This window comes from Oncorhynchus nerka, linkage group LG22 (assembly GCF_034236695.1).
Source record: "Oncorhynchus nerka isolate Pitt River linkage group LG22, Oner_Uvic_2.0, whole genome shotgun sequence".
In the NCBI taxonomy this organism is placed as follows: domain Eukaryota; kingdom Metazoa; phylum Chordata; class Actinopteri; order Salmoniformes; family Salmonidae; genus Oncorhynchus; species Oncorhynchus nerka.
This window is the reverse complement of record NC_088417.1, coordinates 92001044-92015039: the sequence shown is the minus strand read 5'-3', so window position 1 is coordinate 92015039 and position 13996 is coordinate 92001044. Positions and strand designations below refer to the sequence as shown.

At 44.8% G+C, this 13996-nt stretch overlaps 1 protein-coding gene across 2 annotated transcripts in view; it reads left to right on the top strand.

Moving 5' to 3' along the window:
• The window catches only part of exd3 (exonuclease 3'-5' domain containing 3), an 81480-nt gene that overhangs the window by 9074 nt on the left and 58410 nt on the right, over positions 1-13996 (top strand). For both annotated transcript variants that reach the window (XM_029628551.2, XM_065007578.1), the window contains exons 8-15: positions 125-231; positions 327-400; positions 575-613; positions 774-940; positions 1065-1212; positions 1499-1700; positions 12538-12647; positions 13280-13463. In XM_029628551.2, the coding sequence (XP_029484411.1) occupies positions 125-231; positions 327-400; positions 575-613; positions 774-940; positions 1065-1212; positions 1499-1700; positions 12538-12647; positions 13280-13463 (1031 nt within the window). The remainder of the gene's footprint in view (positions 1-124; positions 232-326; positions 401-574; positions 614-773; positions 941-1064; positions 1213-1498; positions 1701-12537; positions 12648-13279; positions 13464-13996) is intronic.

The following is a 13996-nucleotide window of genomic DNA, read 5'->3' as shown; positions in this document are numbered from 1 at the left end:
GTGTGTGTGTGTGTGTGTGTGTGTGTGTGTGTGTGTGTGTGTGTGTGTGTGTGTGCGCGCGCAACTCTTTCTGTGAGTGTGTGGCATTAGTGGGTGGTTTATGTTTCCTTGTGCTTCACTGCAGGCAGTTTCCCCGCTTGTCCCTCTCCAAACATCAAACTGATCAAATCCAGCCCAAGATGCTCAGCAAACAAGTGTTTCGACTGATGGAGAAATTCAACATTGACCCAGGTGTGTGTGTTCGTTCTGATAGTGCCCATGTGTATCACCGATCATCAGTGTGCCTGCTCTACATTTTCATTGGTTTCAATGGTTTCACTTTGCAGGCCTGTGTCCCAACTCTGTGTACAAGCGTAAATCAGACTCCATGCGTTTCCTCATGTATAAAAGGTTTGTAGAGGTAAGCAGCAAACCTGGGTCCTTTTAACGTGATACATTTGAGTCCTTTAGCAGGCGTTCTTATGCAGAGTTACTTGCAATCAGGTCAATTAAAGTATGTTACCTTATGTTCTGTGAGGCCTCTGCTTCCCGCCACATTCACATGTCCTCACTTCTCACCGTCTCTGACTTTCAGAAAGGCATGTCAGAGGAGAACTGGAGGGACCATGTACAGGTACGACGTGTGAAATCAGCTTCTCTTTTTGCTTAGTTTAGTCTTTTAAAAACACACACAACAGGGCGCATGCATGATATAATCTCAGTATCTCGGTCGTTGTTTGGTTGGTTGATTGGTGTGTGTGTTCAGTGTTCACTGCATTGACGAGTATGGTCAGTCGACAGTGGCAGACGACCCAGAGCTGCAAATCCAGTTGGTTGAGTTGATGGTTAAGTATGGTGGGATGGTCAACGCTGCCCAGTGGTCACTACACTACGGTCTCCCCAAAGATCGTCTGCCGTTTGGGGTGTGGGACACACAGGAGAGCCTACCACCCTCGCTGAGGTACAGAGCTGTAGAGAGAATGAAGGAAAATAAATGTAATCTATCAGTCAATCTACGTCTCTGTTGTCCGCTGTCCACATATTTCTCATATATTCATTAATTCAATCCTCTGCCTCTTCTTCAGGGAGGTATCTAAAGGCTGCAATGCTGAGTCGTGGGACCCGTCACAGGCACACCGTGATAGGTTCTACCAGCTGCCAATCACCAGGGACCATGTCCACTTCCTGGAGACCGTGGAGGGGCTACAGCGCTGCAGAGACACAGTGCTACAGGTATCAATCAATCAGAGAGGTGGTTCCACAGATGACTCCTCACTGGTGTGTGTGTGTGTGTGAGTGAGTGAGTGAGTGTCCGACAGCACGTCATTTTAGTTTATAAAGGATCTCTTGTAGAAAACTTGCAGACTAAATCCCATGTAAGCACCTATGAAAAATGTAAACAGTGTAAAATAATAGCATTTATCAAATCAAATTTTATTAGTCACATGCACGGAATACAACAGGTGTAGACCTTATTCACAACCCCAAAATATCTTCCCTCCTCTCCCCTGTTCTCCAGCCTGGTTGTATAGTAGGGGTGGATATGGAGTGGAGGGCAGGGTTCGGTGCAGTGTCTCCCCAGCAGAGGGTAGCTTTGATCCAGCTAGCAGTGCCAGGCCAGGTGTTCCTGTTGGACCTGTGTGCCCATGGATTCTCTCAACATAACATTACTGTCACCTTCATCAGGAGCCTCTTCTCTGCTACCACGGTCCTCAAGCTCGGTGAGTGAAGGGATTGGTGTATATTGGATTTATTTTTGTCTTCAAAACATTTGTGGAATGGGTCTTGATATGCCTTCTGCAGACCTACAGTACCAGTCAACAGTTTTGGACGCACCTACTCATTCAAGAGTATTCTTTATTTTTAATATTTTCTACATTGTAGAATAATAGTGAAGACATCAGAACTATGAAATAACACATGGAATCATGTAGTAACCAAAAAGGTGTTAGACAAATCAAAATAAACTCAGAAAAAACTGTCAACTGCGTTTATTTTCAGCAAATTTAACATGTGTAAATATTTGTATTAACATAACAAGATTCAACAACTGAGACATAAACTGAACAAGTTCCACAAACATGTGACTAACAGAAATGGAATAATGTGTCCCTGAACAAAGGGGGGGTCAAAATCAAAAGTAACAGTCAGTATCTGGTGTGGCCACCAGCTGCATTAAGTACTGCAGTGCATCTCCGCCTCATGGACTGCACCAGATTTGCCAGTTCTTGCTGTGAGATGTTACCCCACTCATCCACCAAGGCACCTGCAAGTTCCCAGACATTTCTGGGGGGAATGGCCCTAGCCCTCATCCTCCGATCCAACAAGTCCCAGATGTACTCAATGGGATTGAGATCCGGGCTCTTCGCTGGCCATGGCAGAACACTGACATTCCTGTTTTGTAGGAAATCACCCACAGAATGAGCAGTATGGCTGGTGGCATTGTCATGCTGGAGGGTCATGTCAGGATGAGCCTGCAGGAAGGGTACCACATGAGGGAGGAGGATGTCTTCCCTGTAACGCACAGAGTTGAGATTGCCTGCAATGACAACAAACTCAGTCCGATGATGCTGTGACATACCGGCCTAGACCCTCTACCTCCAAATAGATCCCGCTCCAGAGTACAGGCCTCGGTGTAACGCTAATTTCTTTGACAATAAACACGAATCCGACCATCACCCCTGGTGAGACAAAACCGCGACTCGTCAGTGAAGAGCACTTTTTGACAGTCCTGTCTAGTCCAGCGACGGTGAGTTTGTGCCCATTATGCAACGTTGTTGCCGGTGATGTCTAGTGAGAACCTGCCTTACAACAGGCCTACAAGCCCTCAGTCCAGCCTATTGTGGACAGTCTGAGCACTGATGGAGGGTTTGTGCGTTCCTGGTGTAACTCTGGCAGTTGTTGTTGCCATCCTGTACCTGTCCCTAAGGTGTGATGTTCAGATGTACCGATCTTGTGCAGGTGTTGTTACACGTGGTCTGCCACTGCGAGGACGATCAGCTGTCTGTCCTGTCTCCCTGTAGTGCTATCTTAGGCGTCTCACAGTACGGACATTAAAATGTATTGCCCTGGCCACATCTGCAGTCCTCATGCCTCCTTGCATTATGCCTAATGCACCTTCACACAGATGAGCAGGGACCCTGGGCATCTTTCTTTTTGTGTTTTTCAGAGTAGAAAGGCCTCTTTAGTGTCCTAAGTTTTCATAACTGTGACCTTAATTGCCTACCGTCTGTAAGCTGTTAGTGTCTTTGTAACAGTATTTTTATTGGAATTTACATACACACCCATACATACGTACACCATTTTCCTCTTCCTGCTCGGCGCTTCTCTCACCCCATCCCCATCATTGCGTCTCTCAATACATACATTTTAAACAAATTTACAAACAGAAATTAAACAAAAAAGCTCAGTTTAAACCAAGAAGTTAGGTTCCACACACAATTACAGTGTAATTATGAAATACATAGATCACCACCATTCTAAGAGAATCCTTGTAGCATAATAGCTGATACCTCAGGTTCTAGGTCATTTAGATAAGGTTCCCATACTTTGTAGAACTGATCTGTTTTAGAATGCAATGTACATGTCAGATATTCCAGAGGCACCCATTCATATAGTATCTTATGCCTATCTTTAATAGAAGGAACCTTATCACTAATCCACTGTAAAATGATGTTTTTCCTCGCTGCGAATGTAAGGATGTTGTAAAGCCTCCTCTTACCCACAGAAGTAACATGCCTACTAGGGAGACCCAACAGTAAAGAAACTGGGTCCAATTCTAGATCAACCCCTAGGATCTTTTCAATTTCTTGCAGAACACCAGACCATTATCTTTGTATTTTGGTACATGACCATAAACAATGTGTTAGGGTGCCTGTATCAGTTTTACATTTAGGACACTGAGGAGAAGAGGAAGTGGGGCTGAAAACATGTCTGTGATTTGGGGATATATGCAATCTGTGTATTATTCTTAATTGGATTGCTCTAGTACGATTACATATAGATATTGTTTTTGCATATCTCCAAATGTCCTCCCACCTCTCTTTGTCAATAGTAACAGACAATTCTTTCACCCTCTGTGTTGACAGCAGAAAAGGACCTTACAGCATCATAAAACAGACTTACAGACATTTTCCTTTGTCGGAAAAAAAAACGTTCTTTCAATGACAGACATATCAGGGTTACCAAATAAGGTGGTGCTCTTCAGAATATGTCTTACTTGTAGGAAGTGGAAAAAGTCCTGCTTTGGGAGTCGATATTTCTCGACCATCTGCTCAAATGACAATAAAATCTTATCAGCAAATAAGTCATTTAGTCTGCGTATGCCCTTATTAAGCCAAAAGTGAAAGCCAGCAATCCTGGACTGAAATCTGGGTTGTTAAGAATTGGGGTAAGAGCAGAAGTTAGTTTGGACCTTCCCAGGAAGCGTTGAACTGACCTCCATACTTTGAGTGTGTTAAATGTAATGGGATTATTGCAGTGATCTTCTACAGACTTGAAACTTCTGAAAAATAAAAGATCCTGTAAGGGGCATTTTGAAAGAGAAGTCTCAATGTCTAACCAAATAGAGGAGTCATCGTTTGTGATCCAGTCAGAAATATAACATAGGTGGGCACACCACTGATAGAACCTGATATTGGGCAGATCCAAGCCACCCATAGAACTTGGCAGCTGCAATATTGCTATTTTAAGTCTTGGCTTGCGTTTACTCCATATAAAGGAACTTAGCCATCCATTTACATCCTTTATTACCTTATTTGAGAGTAATACTTGGATCATTTGGGTTGGGTAAAGTAGTCTAGGTAAAACGTTCATTTTCAAGAGGGATATTCTACCCAACCATGAAATCGGGAGAGAGTTCCAGCGCTCCAGATCCTGTCTTATTGTATCAAACAAGGGAACAAAATTGGCTTTGTACATTTGCTGGAATTTAGGAGTTACAAATATACCCAGATACATACAACCTGAGGGAGACTATTTTAAAGGGAAGGGGGGAGAAGTATTAGGTACAGAGTGTAGGCTACCAAGTGGCATAGCCTCTGACTTAGTTAGGTTAATCTTGTAGCCTGAGAATTCGCTGAATAATTCAATAATATTAATAAGAGATGTAATTGAAGTCTCGGGACTAGATATGAATATCAGGACATCAGCATACAAGCTTATTTTATGGCGAACATCACCAATGAGCAGCCCCTGTATAGCAGGCGTTACCCTGATGGCCTCGGCCAGTGGTTCCATAACGAGTGCAAATAGGAGAGGGGACAAAGGACAGCCCTGTCTGGTACCTCTGTGTATAGAGAAGCTATTTGACCGTAGCCCATTAGTAAGGACAGCCCTGTCTGGTACCTCTGTGTATAGAGAAGCTATTTGACCGTAGCCCATTAGTAAGGACAGCCCTGTCTGGTACCTCTGTGTATAGAGAAGCTATTTGACCGTAGCCCATTAGTAAGGACAGCCCTGTCTGGTACCTCTGTGTATAGAGAAGCTATTTGACCGTAGCCCATTAGTAAGGACAGCCCTGTCTGGTACCTCTGTGTATAGAGAAGCTATTTGACCGTAGCCCATTAGTAAGGACAGCCCTGTCTGGTACCTCTGTGTATAGAGAAGCTATTTGAGCGTAGCCCATTAGTAAGGACAGCCCTGTCTGGTACCTCTGTGTATAGAGAAGCTATTTGACCGTAGCCCATTAGTTAGGACAGCCCTGTCTGGTACCTCTGTGTATAGAGAAGCTATTTGACCGTAGCCCATTAGTAAGGACAGCCCTGTCTGGTACCTCTGTGTATAGAGAAGCTATTTGACCGTAGCCCATTAGTAAGGACAGCCCTGTCTGGTACCTCTGTGTATAGAGAAGCTATTTGACCGTAGCCCATTAGTAAGGACAGCCCTGTCTGGTACCTCTGTGTATAGAGAAGCTATTTGACCGTAGCCCATTAGTTAGGACAGCCCTGTCTGGTACCTCTGTGTATAGAGAAGCTATTTGACCGTAGCCCATTAGTAAGGACAGCCCTGTCTGGTACCTCTGTGTATAGAGAAGCTATTTGACCGTAGCCCATTAGTAAGGACAGCCCTGTCTGGTACCTCTGTGTATAGAGAAGCTATTTGACCGTAGTCCATTAGTTAGGACAGCCCTGTCTGGTACCTCTGTGTATAGAGAAGCTATTTGACCGTAGTCCATTAGTAAGGACAGCCCTGTCTGGTACCTCTGTGTATAGAGAAGCTATTTGACCGTAGCCCATTAGTTAGGACAGCCCTGTCTGGTACCTCTGTGTATAGAGAAGCTATTTGACCGTAGCCCATTAGTAAGGACAGCCCTGTCTGGTACCTCTGTGTATAGAGAAGCTATTTGACCGTAGCCCATTAGTAAGGACAGCCCTGTCTGGTACCTCTGTGTATAGAGAAGCTATTTGAGCGTAGCCCATTAGTAAGGACAGCCCTGTCTGGTACCTCTGTGTATAGAGAAGCTATTTGACCGTAGCCCATTAGTTAGGACAGCCCTGTCTGGTACCTCTGTGTATAGAGAAGCTATTTGACCGTAGCCCATTAGTAAGGACAGCCCTGTCTGGTACCTCTGTGTATAGAGAAGCTATTTGACCGTAGCCCATTAGTAAGGACAGCCCTGTCTGGTACCTCTGTGTATAGAGAAGCTATTTGACCGTAGCCCATTAGTAAGGACAGCCCTGTCTGGTACCTCTGTGTATAGAGAAGCTATTTGACCGTAGCCCATTAGTTAGGACAGCCCTGTCTGGTACCTCTGTGTATAGAGAAGCTATTTGACCGTAGCCCATTAGTAAGGACAGCCCTGTCTGGTACCTCTGTGTATAGAGAAGCTATTTGACCGTAGCCCATTAGTAAGGACAGCCCTGTCTGGTACCTCTGTGTATAGAGAAGCTATTTGACCGTAGTCCATTAGTTAGGACAGCCCTGTCTGGTACCTCTGTGTATAGAGAAGCTATTTGACCGTAGTCCATTAGTAAGGACAGCCCTGTCTGGTACCTCTGTGTATAGAGAAGCTATTTGACCGTAGCCCATTAGTAAGGACAGCCCTGTCTGGTACCTCTGTGTATAGAGAAGCTATTTGACCGTAGCCCATTAGTAAGGACAGCCCTGTCTGGTACCTCTGTGTATAGAGAAGCTATTTGACCGTAGCCCATTAGTAAGGACAGCCCTGTCTGGTACCTCTGTGTATAGAGAAGCTATTTGACCGTAGCCCATTAGTAAGGACAGCCCTGTCTGGTACCTCTGTATATAGAGAAGCTATTTGACCGTAGCCCATTAGTAAGGACAGCCCTGTCTGGTACCTCTGTGTATAGAGAAGCTATTTGACCGTAGCCCATTAGTAAGGACAGCCCTGTCTGGTACCTCTGTGTATAGAGAAGCTATTTGACCGTAGCCCATTAGTAAGGACAGCCCTGTCTGGTACCTCTGTGTATAGAGAAGCTATTTGACCGTAGCCCATTAGTAAGGACAGCCCTGTCTGGTACCTCTGTGTATAGAGAAGCTATTTGACCGTAGCCCATTAGTAAGGACAGCCCTGTCTGGTACCTCTGTGTATAGAGAAGCTATTTGACCGTAGCCCATTAGTAAGGACAGCCCTGTCTGGTACCTCTGTGTATAGAGAAGCTATTTGACCGTAGCCCATTAGTAAGGACAGCCCTGTCTGGTACCTCTGTGTATAGAGAAGCTATTTGACCGTAGCCCATTAGTTAGGACAGCCCTGTCTGGTACCTCTGTGTATAGAGAAGCTATTTGACCGTAGCCCATTAGTAAGGACAGCCCTGTCTGGTACCTCTGTGTATAGAGAAGCTATTTGACCGTAGCCCATTAGTAAGGACAGCCCTGTCTGGTACCTCTGTGTATAGAGAAGCTATTTGACCGTAGTCCATTAGTTAGGACAGCCCTGTCTGGTACCTCTGTGTATAGAGAAGCTATTTGACCGTAGTCCATTAGTAAGGACAGCCCTGTCTGGTACCTCTGTGTATAGAGAAGCTATTTGACCGTAGCCCATTAGTAAGGACAGCCCTGTCTGGTACCTCTGTGTATAGAGAAGCTATTTGACCGTAGCCCATTAGTAAGGACAGCCCTGTCTGGTACCTCTGTGTATAGAGAAGCTATTTGACCGTAGCCCATTAGTAAGGACAGCCCTGTCTGGTACCTCTGTGTATAGAGAAGCTATTTGACCGTAGCCCATTAGTAAGGACAGCCCTGTCTGGTACCTCTGTATATAGAGAAGCTATTTGACCGTAGCCCATTAGTAAGGACAGCCCTGTCTGGTACCTCTGTGTATAGAGAAGCTATTTGACCGTAGCCCATTAGTAAGGACAGCCCTGTCTGGTACCTCTGTGTATAGAGAAGCTATTTGACCGTAGCCCATTAGTAAGGACAGCCCTGTCTGGTACCTCTGTGTATAGAGAAGCTATTTGACCGTAGCCCATTAGTAAGGACAGCCCTGTCTGGTACCTCTGTGTATAGAGAAGCTATTTGACCGTAGCCCATTAGTAAGGACAGCCCTGTCTGGTACCTCTGTGTATAGAGAAGCTATTTGACCGTAGCCCATTAGTAAGGACAGCCCTGTCTGGTACCTCTGTGTATAGAGAAGCTATTTGACCGTAGCCCATTAGTAAGGACAGCCCTGTCTGGTACCTCTGTGTATAGAGAAGCTATTTGACCGTAGCCCATTAGTAAGGACAGCCCTGTCTGGTACCTCTGTGTATAGAGAAGCTATTTGACCGTAGCCCATTAGTAAGGACAGCCCTGTCTGGTACCTCTGTGTATAGAGAAGCTATTTGACCGTAGTCCATTAGTTAGGACAGCCCTGTCTGGTACCTCTGTGTATAGAGAAGCTATTTGACCGTAGCCCATTAGTTAGGACAGCCCTGTCTGGTACCTCTGTGTATAGAGAAGCTATTTGACCGTAGCCCATTAGTAAGGACAGCCCTGTCTGGTACCTCTGTGTATAGAGAAGCTATTTGACCGTAGTCCATTAGTTAGGACAGCCCTGTCTGGTACCTCTGTGTATAGAGAAGCTATTTGACCGTAGCCCATTAGTAAGGACAGCCCTGTCTGGTACCTCTGTGTATAGAGAAGCTATTTGACCGTAGTCCATTAGTTAGGACAGCCCTGTCTGGTACCTCTGTGTATAGAGAAGCTATTTGACCGTAGCCCATTAGTAAGGACAGCCCTGTCTGGTACCTCTGTGTATAGAGAAGCTATTTGACCGTAGCCCATTAGTAAGGACAGCCCTGTCTGGTACCTCTGTGTATAGAGAAGCTATTTGACCGTAGCCCATTAGTAAGGACAGCCCTGTCTGGTACCTCTGTGTATAGAGAAGCTATTTGACCGTAGCCCATTAGTAAGGACAGCCCTGTCTGGTACCTCTGTGTATAGAGAAGCTATTTGACCGTAGCCCATTAGTAAGGACAGCCCTGTCTGGTACCTCTGTGTATAGAGAAGCTATTTGACCGTAGCCCATTAGTAAGGACAGCCCTGTCTGGTACCTCTGTGTATAGAGAAGCTATTTGACCGTAGCCCATTAGTAAGGACAGCCCTGTCTGGTACCTCTGTGTATAGAGAAGCTATTTGACCGTAGCCCATTAGTAAGGACAGCCCTGTCTGGTACCTCTGTGTATAGAGAAGCTATTTGACCGTAGCCCATTAGTAAGGACAGCCCTGTCTGGTACCTCTGTGTATAGAGAAGCTATTTGACCGTAGTCCATTAGTTAGGACAGCCCTGTCTGGTACCTCTGTGTATAGAGAAGCTATTTGACCGTAGCCCATTAGTAAGGACAGCCCTGTCTGGTACCTCTGTGTATAGAGAAGCTATTTGACCGTAGTCCATTAGTTAGGACAGCCCTGTCTGGTACCTCTGTGTATAGAGAAGCTATTTGACCGTAGCCCATTAGTTAGGACAGCCCTGTCTGGTACCTCTGTGTATAGAGAAGCTATTTGACCGTAGCCCATTAGTAAGGACAGCAGCCTGAGGATCATCATATTAAACTTTCACCCATTTTATAAAGTCCCCCAGACCAAATGTATTTAGAGCAAATAATAGGTAAGACAACTCCACACGATCAAATGCTTTCTCAGCATCTAGGGAGAGCACAAGACCATCCACAGCACTTTGTTGGTAGGCTTGAATTACATTAAGAAGCCGCCTGACGTTGTTGCATAACTTACGGCCCTTAATGAAGCCAGTTTGGTCTCCTTTCACAATTAGTGGCAGTGAGTCCTCTAATCTTGTGGCTAAAATTTTAGAAAGCAATTTTCTATTCACATTCAGAAGGGAAATTGGTCTGTACGAGGAACAAAACTCTGGACATTTTCCCTTTTTTGAGAATAAGTGATATATTGGCTTCTCTCAGCGTTTGAGGGAGCTGGTCATTTGAAAATGAGTGGTTAAACATATCACGCAATGGCTCAAGGATCAGGCCATGGAACTCTTTATAGAACTCACTACAAAATCCGTCTGGTCCTGGGGACAAATTCTTAATTGCGAACATTATCTCTTCCTCGGTAATAGGGGCATTAAGGAGAGACCTCTGTTCTTCGGAGATAGTAGGGAGCTCAATCTTAGAAAATAAGTTCTCCATTAATTTGGGTGCATCATTTGGCAGTTCTGAGGTTTAGCTTTTGCCTGACAAATCTCATTTTCTTTTCAGCGTCCTGTGTTAGAAGAGAGTACGCTTTACAGGTTTCCCAAAGGAGCGAGGGGTTATCTGTTGATTGAGAGTTAATAGAGAAAAATGCTTTAAACTCTGTAATAAAATATGATGTGAAAATGTATTCTTTTAATGCTGAGTTTATATTTTATATTTGAGATTATTCAAGTAGCCACCCTTTGCCTTGACAGCTTTGCACACTCTTGGCATTCTCTCACCCAGCTTCAATACATCAATAAATACAAAATTCACCTGGAATGCTTTTCCAACAGACTTGATGGAGTTCCCACATATGCTTGTTTGCTGCTTTTTCTTCCCTCTGCGGTCCAACTCATCCCAAACCATCTCTATTGGGTTGAGGTCGGGTGATTGTGGAGGCCTGGTCATCTGATGCAGCACTCATCACTCTCCTTGGTCAAATAGCCCTTACACAGCCTGGAGGTGTGTTTTGGGTCATTGTTCTGTTGGAAAAACAAATGATAGTCCCACTAAGCGCAAACCAGATGGGATGAGGTATCGCTGCAGGATGCTGTGGTAGCCATGCTGGCTAAGTGTGCCTTGAATTCTAAATAAATCACTGACAGTGTCAACAGCAAAGCACCCCCAGACATTTGCACCTCCTCCATGTTTCACAGTGGGAACCACACATGCGGAGATCATCCGTTCACCTACTCTGCATCTCACAAGGACACGACAGTTGGAAACAAAAATCTCAAATTTGACTCATCAGACCAAAGGACAGATTTCCACCAGTCCATTGCTCGTGTTTCTTGGCCCAAGCAAGTCTCTTCTTCTTATTGGTGTCCTTTAGTAGTGGTTTATTTGCAGCAATTTGACCTTGAAGGCCTGGGGCGGCAGGGTAGCCTAGTGGTTAGAGCGTTGGTCTAGTAACCGGAAGGTTGCGAGTTCAAACCCCCGAGCTGACAAGGTACAAATCTGTCGTTCTGCCCCTGAACAGGCAGTTAACCCACTGTTCCCAGGCCATCATTGAAAATAAGAATTTGTTCTTAACTTACTTGCCTGGTTAAATAAAGGTAAAATAAAATTCACGCAGTGTCCTCCTGAACAGTTGATGTTGAGATGTGCTTGTTATTTTAACTCTGAAGCATTTATTTGGGCTGCAATTTCTAAGGCTGGTAACTCTATTGAACTTATCCTCTGCGCCGAGGTAACTCTGGGTCTTCCTTTCCTGTGGCGGTCCTCATGAGCGTTGGGATTCATCATAGTGCTTGATGTTTTTTTGTGACTGCACTTGTAGAAACTTTAAAAGTTGAAATTTTCCGGATTGACTGACCTTCATGTCTTAATGTAATGATGGACTGTCGTTTCTCTTTGCTTATTTGAGCTGTTCTTGCCACAATATGGACTTGGTCTTTTACCAAATAGGGCTATCTTCTGTATACCCAAACCTAACTTGTCACAACACAACTGATTTGGATCAAATGCATTAAGAAGGAAAGAAATTCCACAAATTAACTTTTAACAAGGCACACCTAATTGAAAAGCATTCCAGGTGAAGCTGGTTGAGAGAATGCCAAGAGTGTGCAAAGCTGTCATCAAGGCAAAGGGTGGCTAATTTGAAGAATCTAAAATATATTTAGATTTGTTTAACAAACTTAACAAACTTGGTTATGACATGATTCCATATGTGTTATTTCATAGTTTTGATGTCTTCACTATTATTCTACAATGTAGAAAATAGTAAAAATAGAGAAAAACCCTGGAATGAGGAGGTGTGTCCAATCTTTTGACTGGTACTGTATGTTCAAGTAATTGTCCTAACACTTTAGATGCGCTTTATTGAGCTCGTCTGACATGATGTAATGAACCAATGGAATAATCCAGGCAGACTCAATGACATACTATTTGAACCCTGGTGTGATATTACTCTGTCTGTGTCCAGGTTATGGGATGGCAGGGGACCTGAAGTGTCTTCTGGCCACATGGGCCCAGTTCTCTGAGGAACCTCTGAAGATGGAAGGAGTGTTAGATCTACTGAACGTGCACCAACAGGTACAGTACACTTCACCTCAGACCCACCTGGTCTCCTGTAGCGTGATGGCCCTAGAGAGTGTTATGTACATACTGTATATCTGACCAAACATGACCAAGAACATCTGAGTATTTTCACTATCTAGCTGCAAGTTTGAGGCACGGTCATAACTACAATCAAGTTCTTCTGGGGGTATAGATTTGTATTTTTAGATGGTAGGCTATATAGGTTAAAAAGCAACAAAACTACATTTAAGCAATAATGCTTGGGGGGGGTGTGATATATAGCCAAAAAACCACGGCTAAGGGCTGTTCTCAAGCACGACGCAACGCTGAGTGCCTGGACACAGCCCTTAGCTGTGGTATATTGGCCATATATCACAAACCCCCCCAAAGGGCCTTATTGCTATTATACACTGGTTAGTAACTTAATTAGAGCAGTAAAAATAAATGTTTTGTCATGCCTGTGGTATGTATATATATATATATATATATATATGGTCTGATATACACGGCTGTCAGCCAATCAGCATTCAGGGCTCGAACCATCCAGTTTATAATATAAGATTATATAAAAACAGGCTGTGTTACTACGGCATTGAAAATAGGCCTCCCCTGTTCTGAAAGTGACCAGTATGCTGTATGATCCCTAGATGCAGCGTAGCACCAGCAGTCGTGGTAGCGGGGGACCTCGCGGTGTGCTGGTTGGGGAGGGCCCAGCAGAGAAGGGTCTCAGTCTCCTGGTCCAGCAGGTCCTGGGGAAACCCCTAGATAAGATGGAACAGCTGTCTAACTGGGAGAGACGACCACTGAGGACGAGTCAGCTACGCTACGCCGGTAAACCCACACACACATTCTAGTACTGCTATGCAGGCACACACACATACCAACTGTGAGATACGACCGCTCCGGACCAGCCAGCTCCGCTACGGAGGTGTTCGCACACACACATACCAACTGTGAGATACGACCGCTCCGGACCAGCCAGCTCCGCTACGGAGGTGTTCACACACACACATACCAACTGTGAGATACGACCGCTCCGGACCAGCCAGCTCCGCTACGGAGGTGTTCACACACACACATACCAACTGTGATCAGCCTGTTGTCATCTTCTTTACCATTCTCACTGTGCTCCAGAATGCCAGACATATCTCTCACGCTCTTTGTCTCTCCTAGTTCTCCTTTCTCTCTCGCTCGCCACTCTCTCTCGCTCGTCGCTCTCTCTTGCTCGCCGCTCTCTCTCATTCCTGCAAAGGCCAATTTAGGGAACTGAACTGGAGCCTCGTTCCAATGTCCATACTTCATTTCATAGCTACTTCTTAGAATGCATGCCAAATATATGTCCTCATACTTCAGTAGTATTCTAG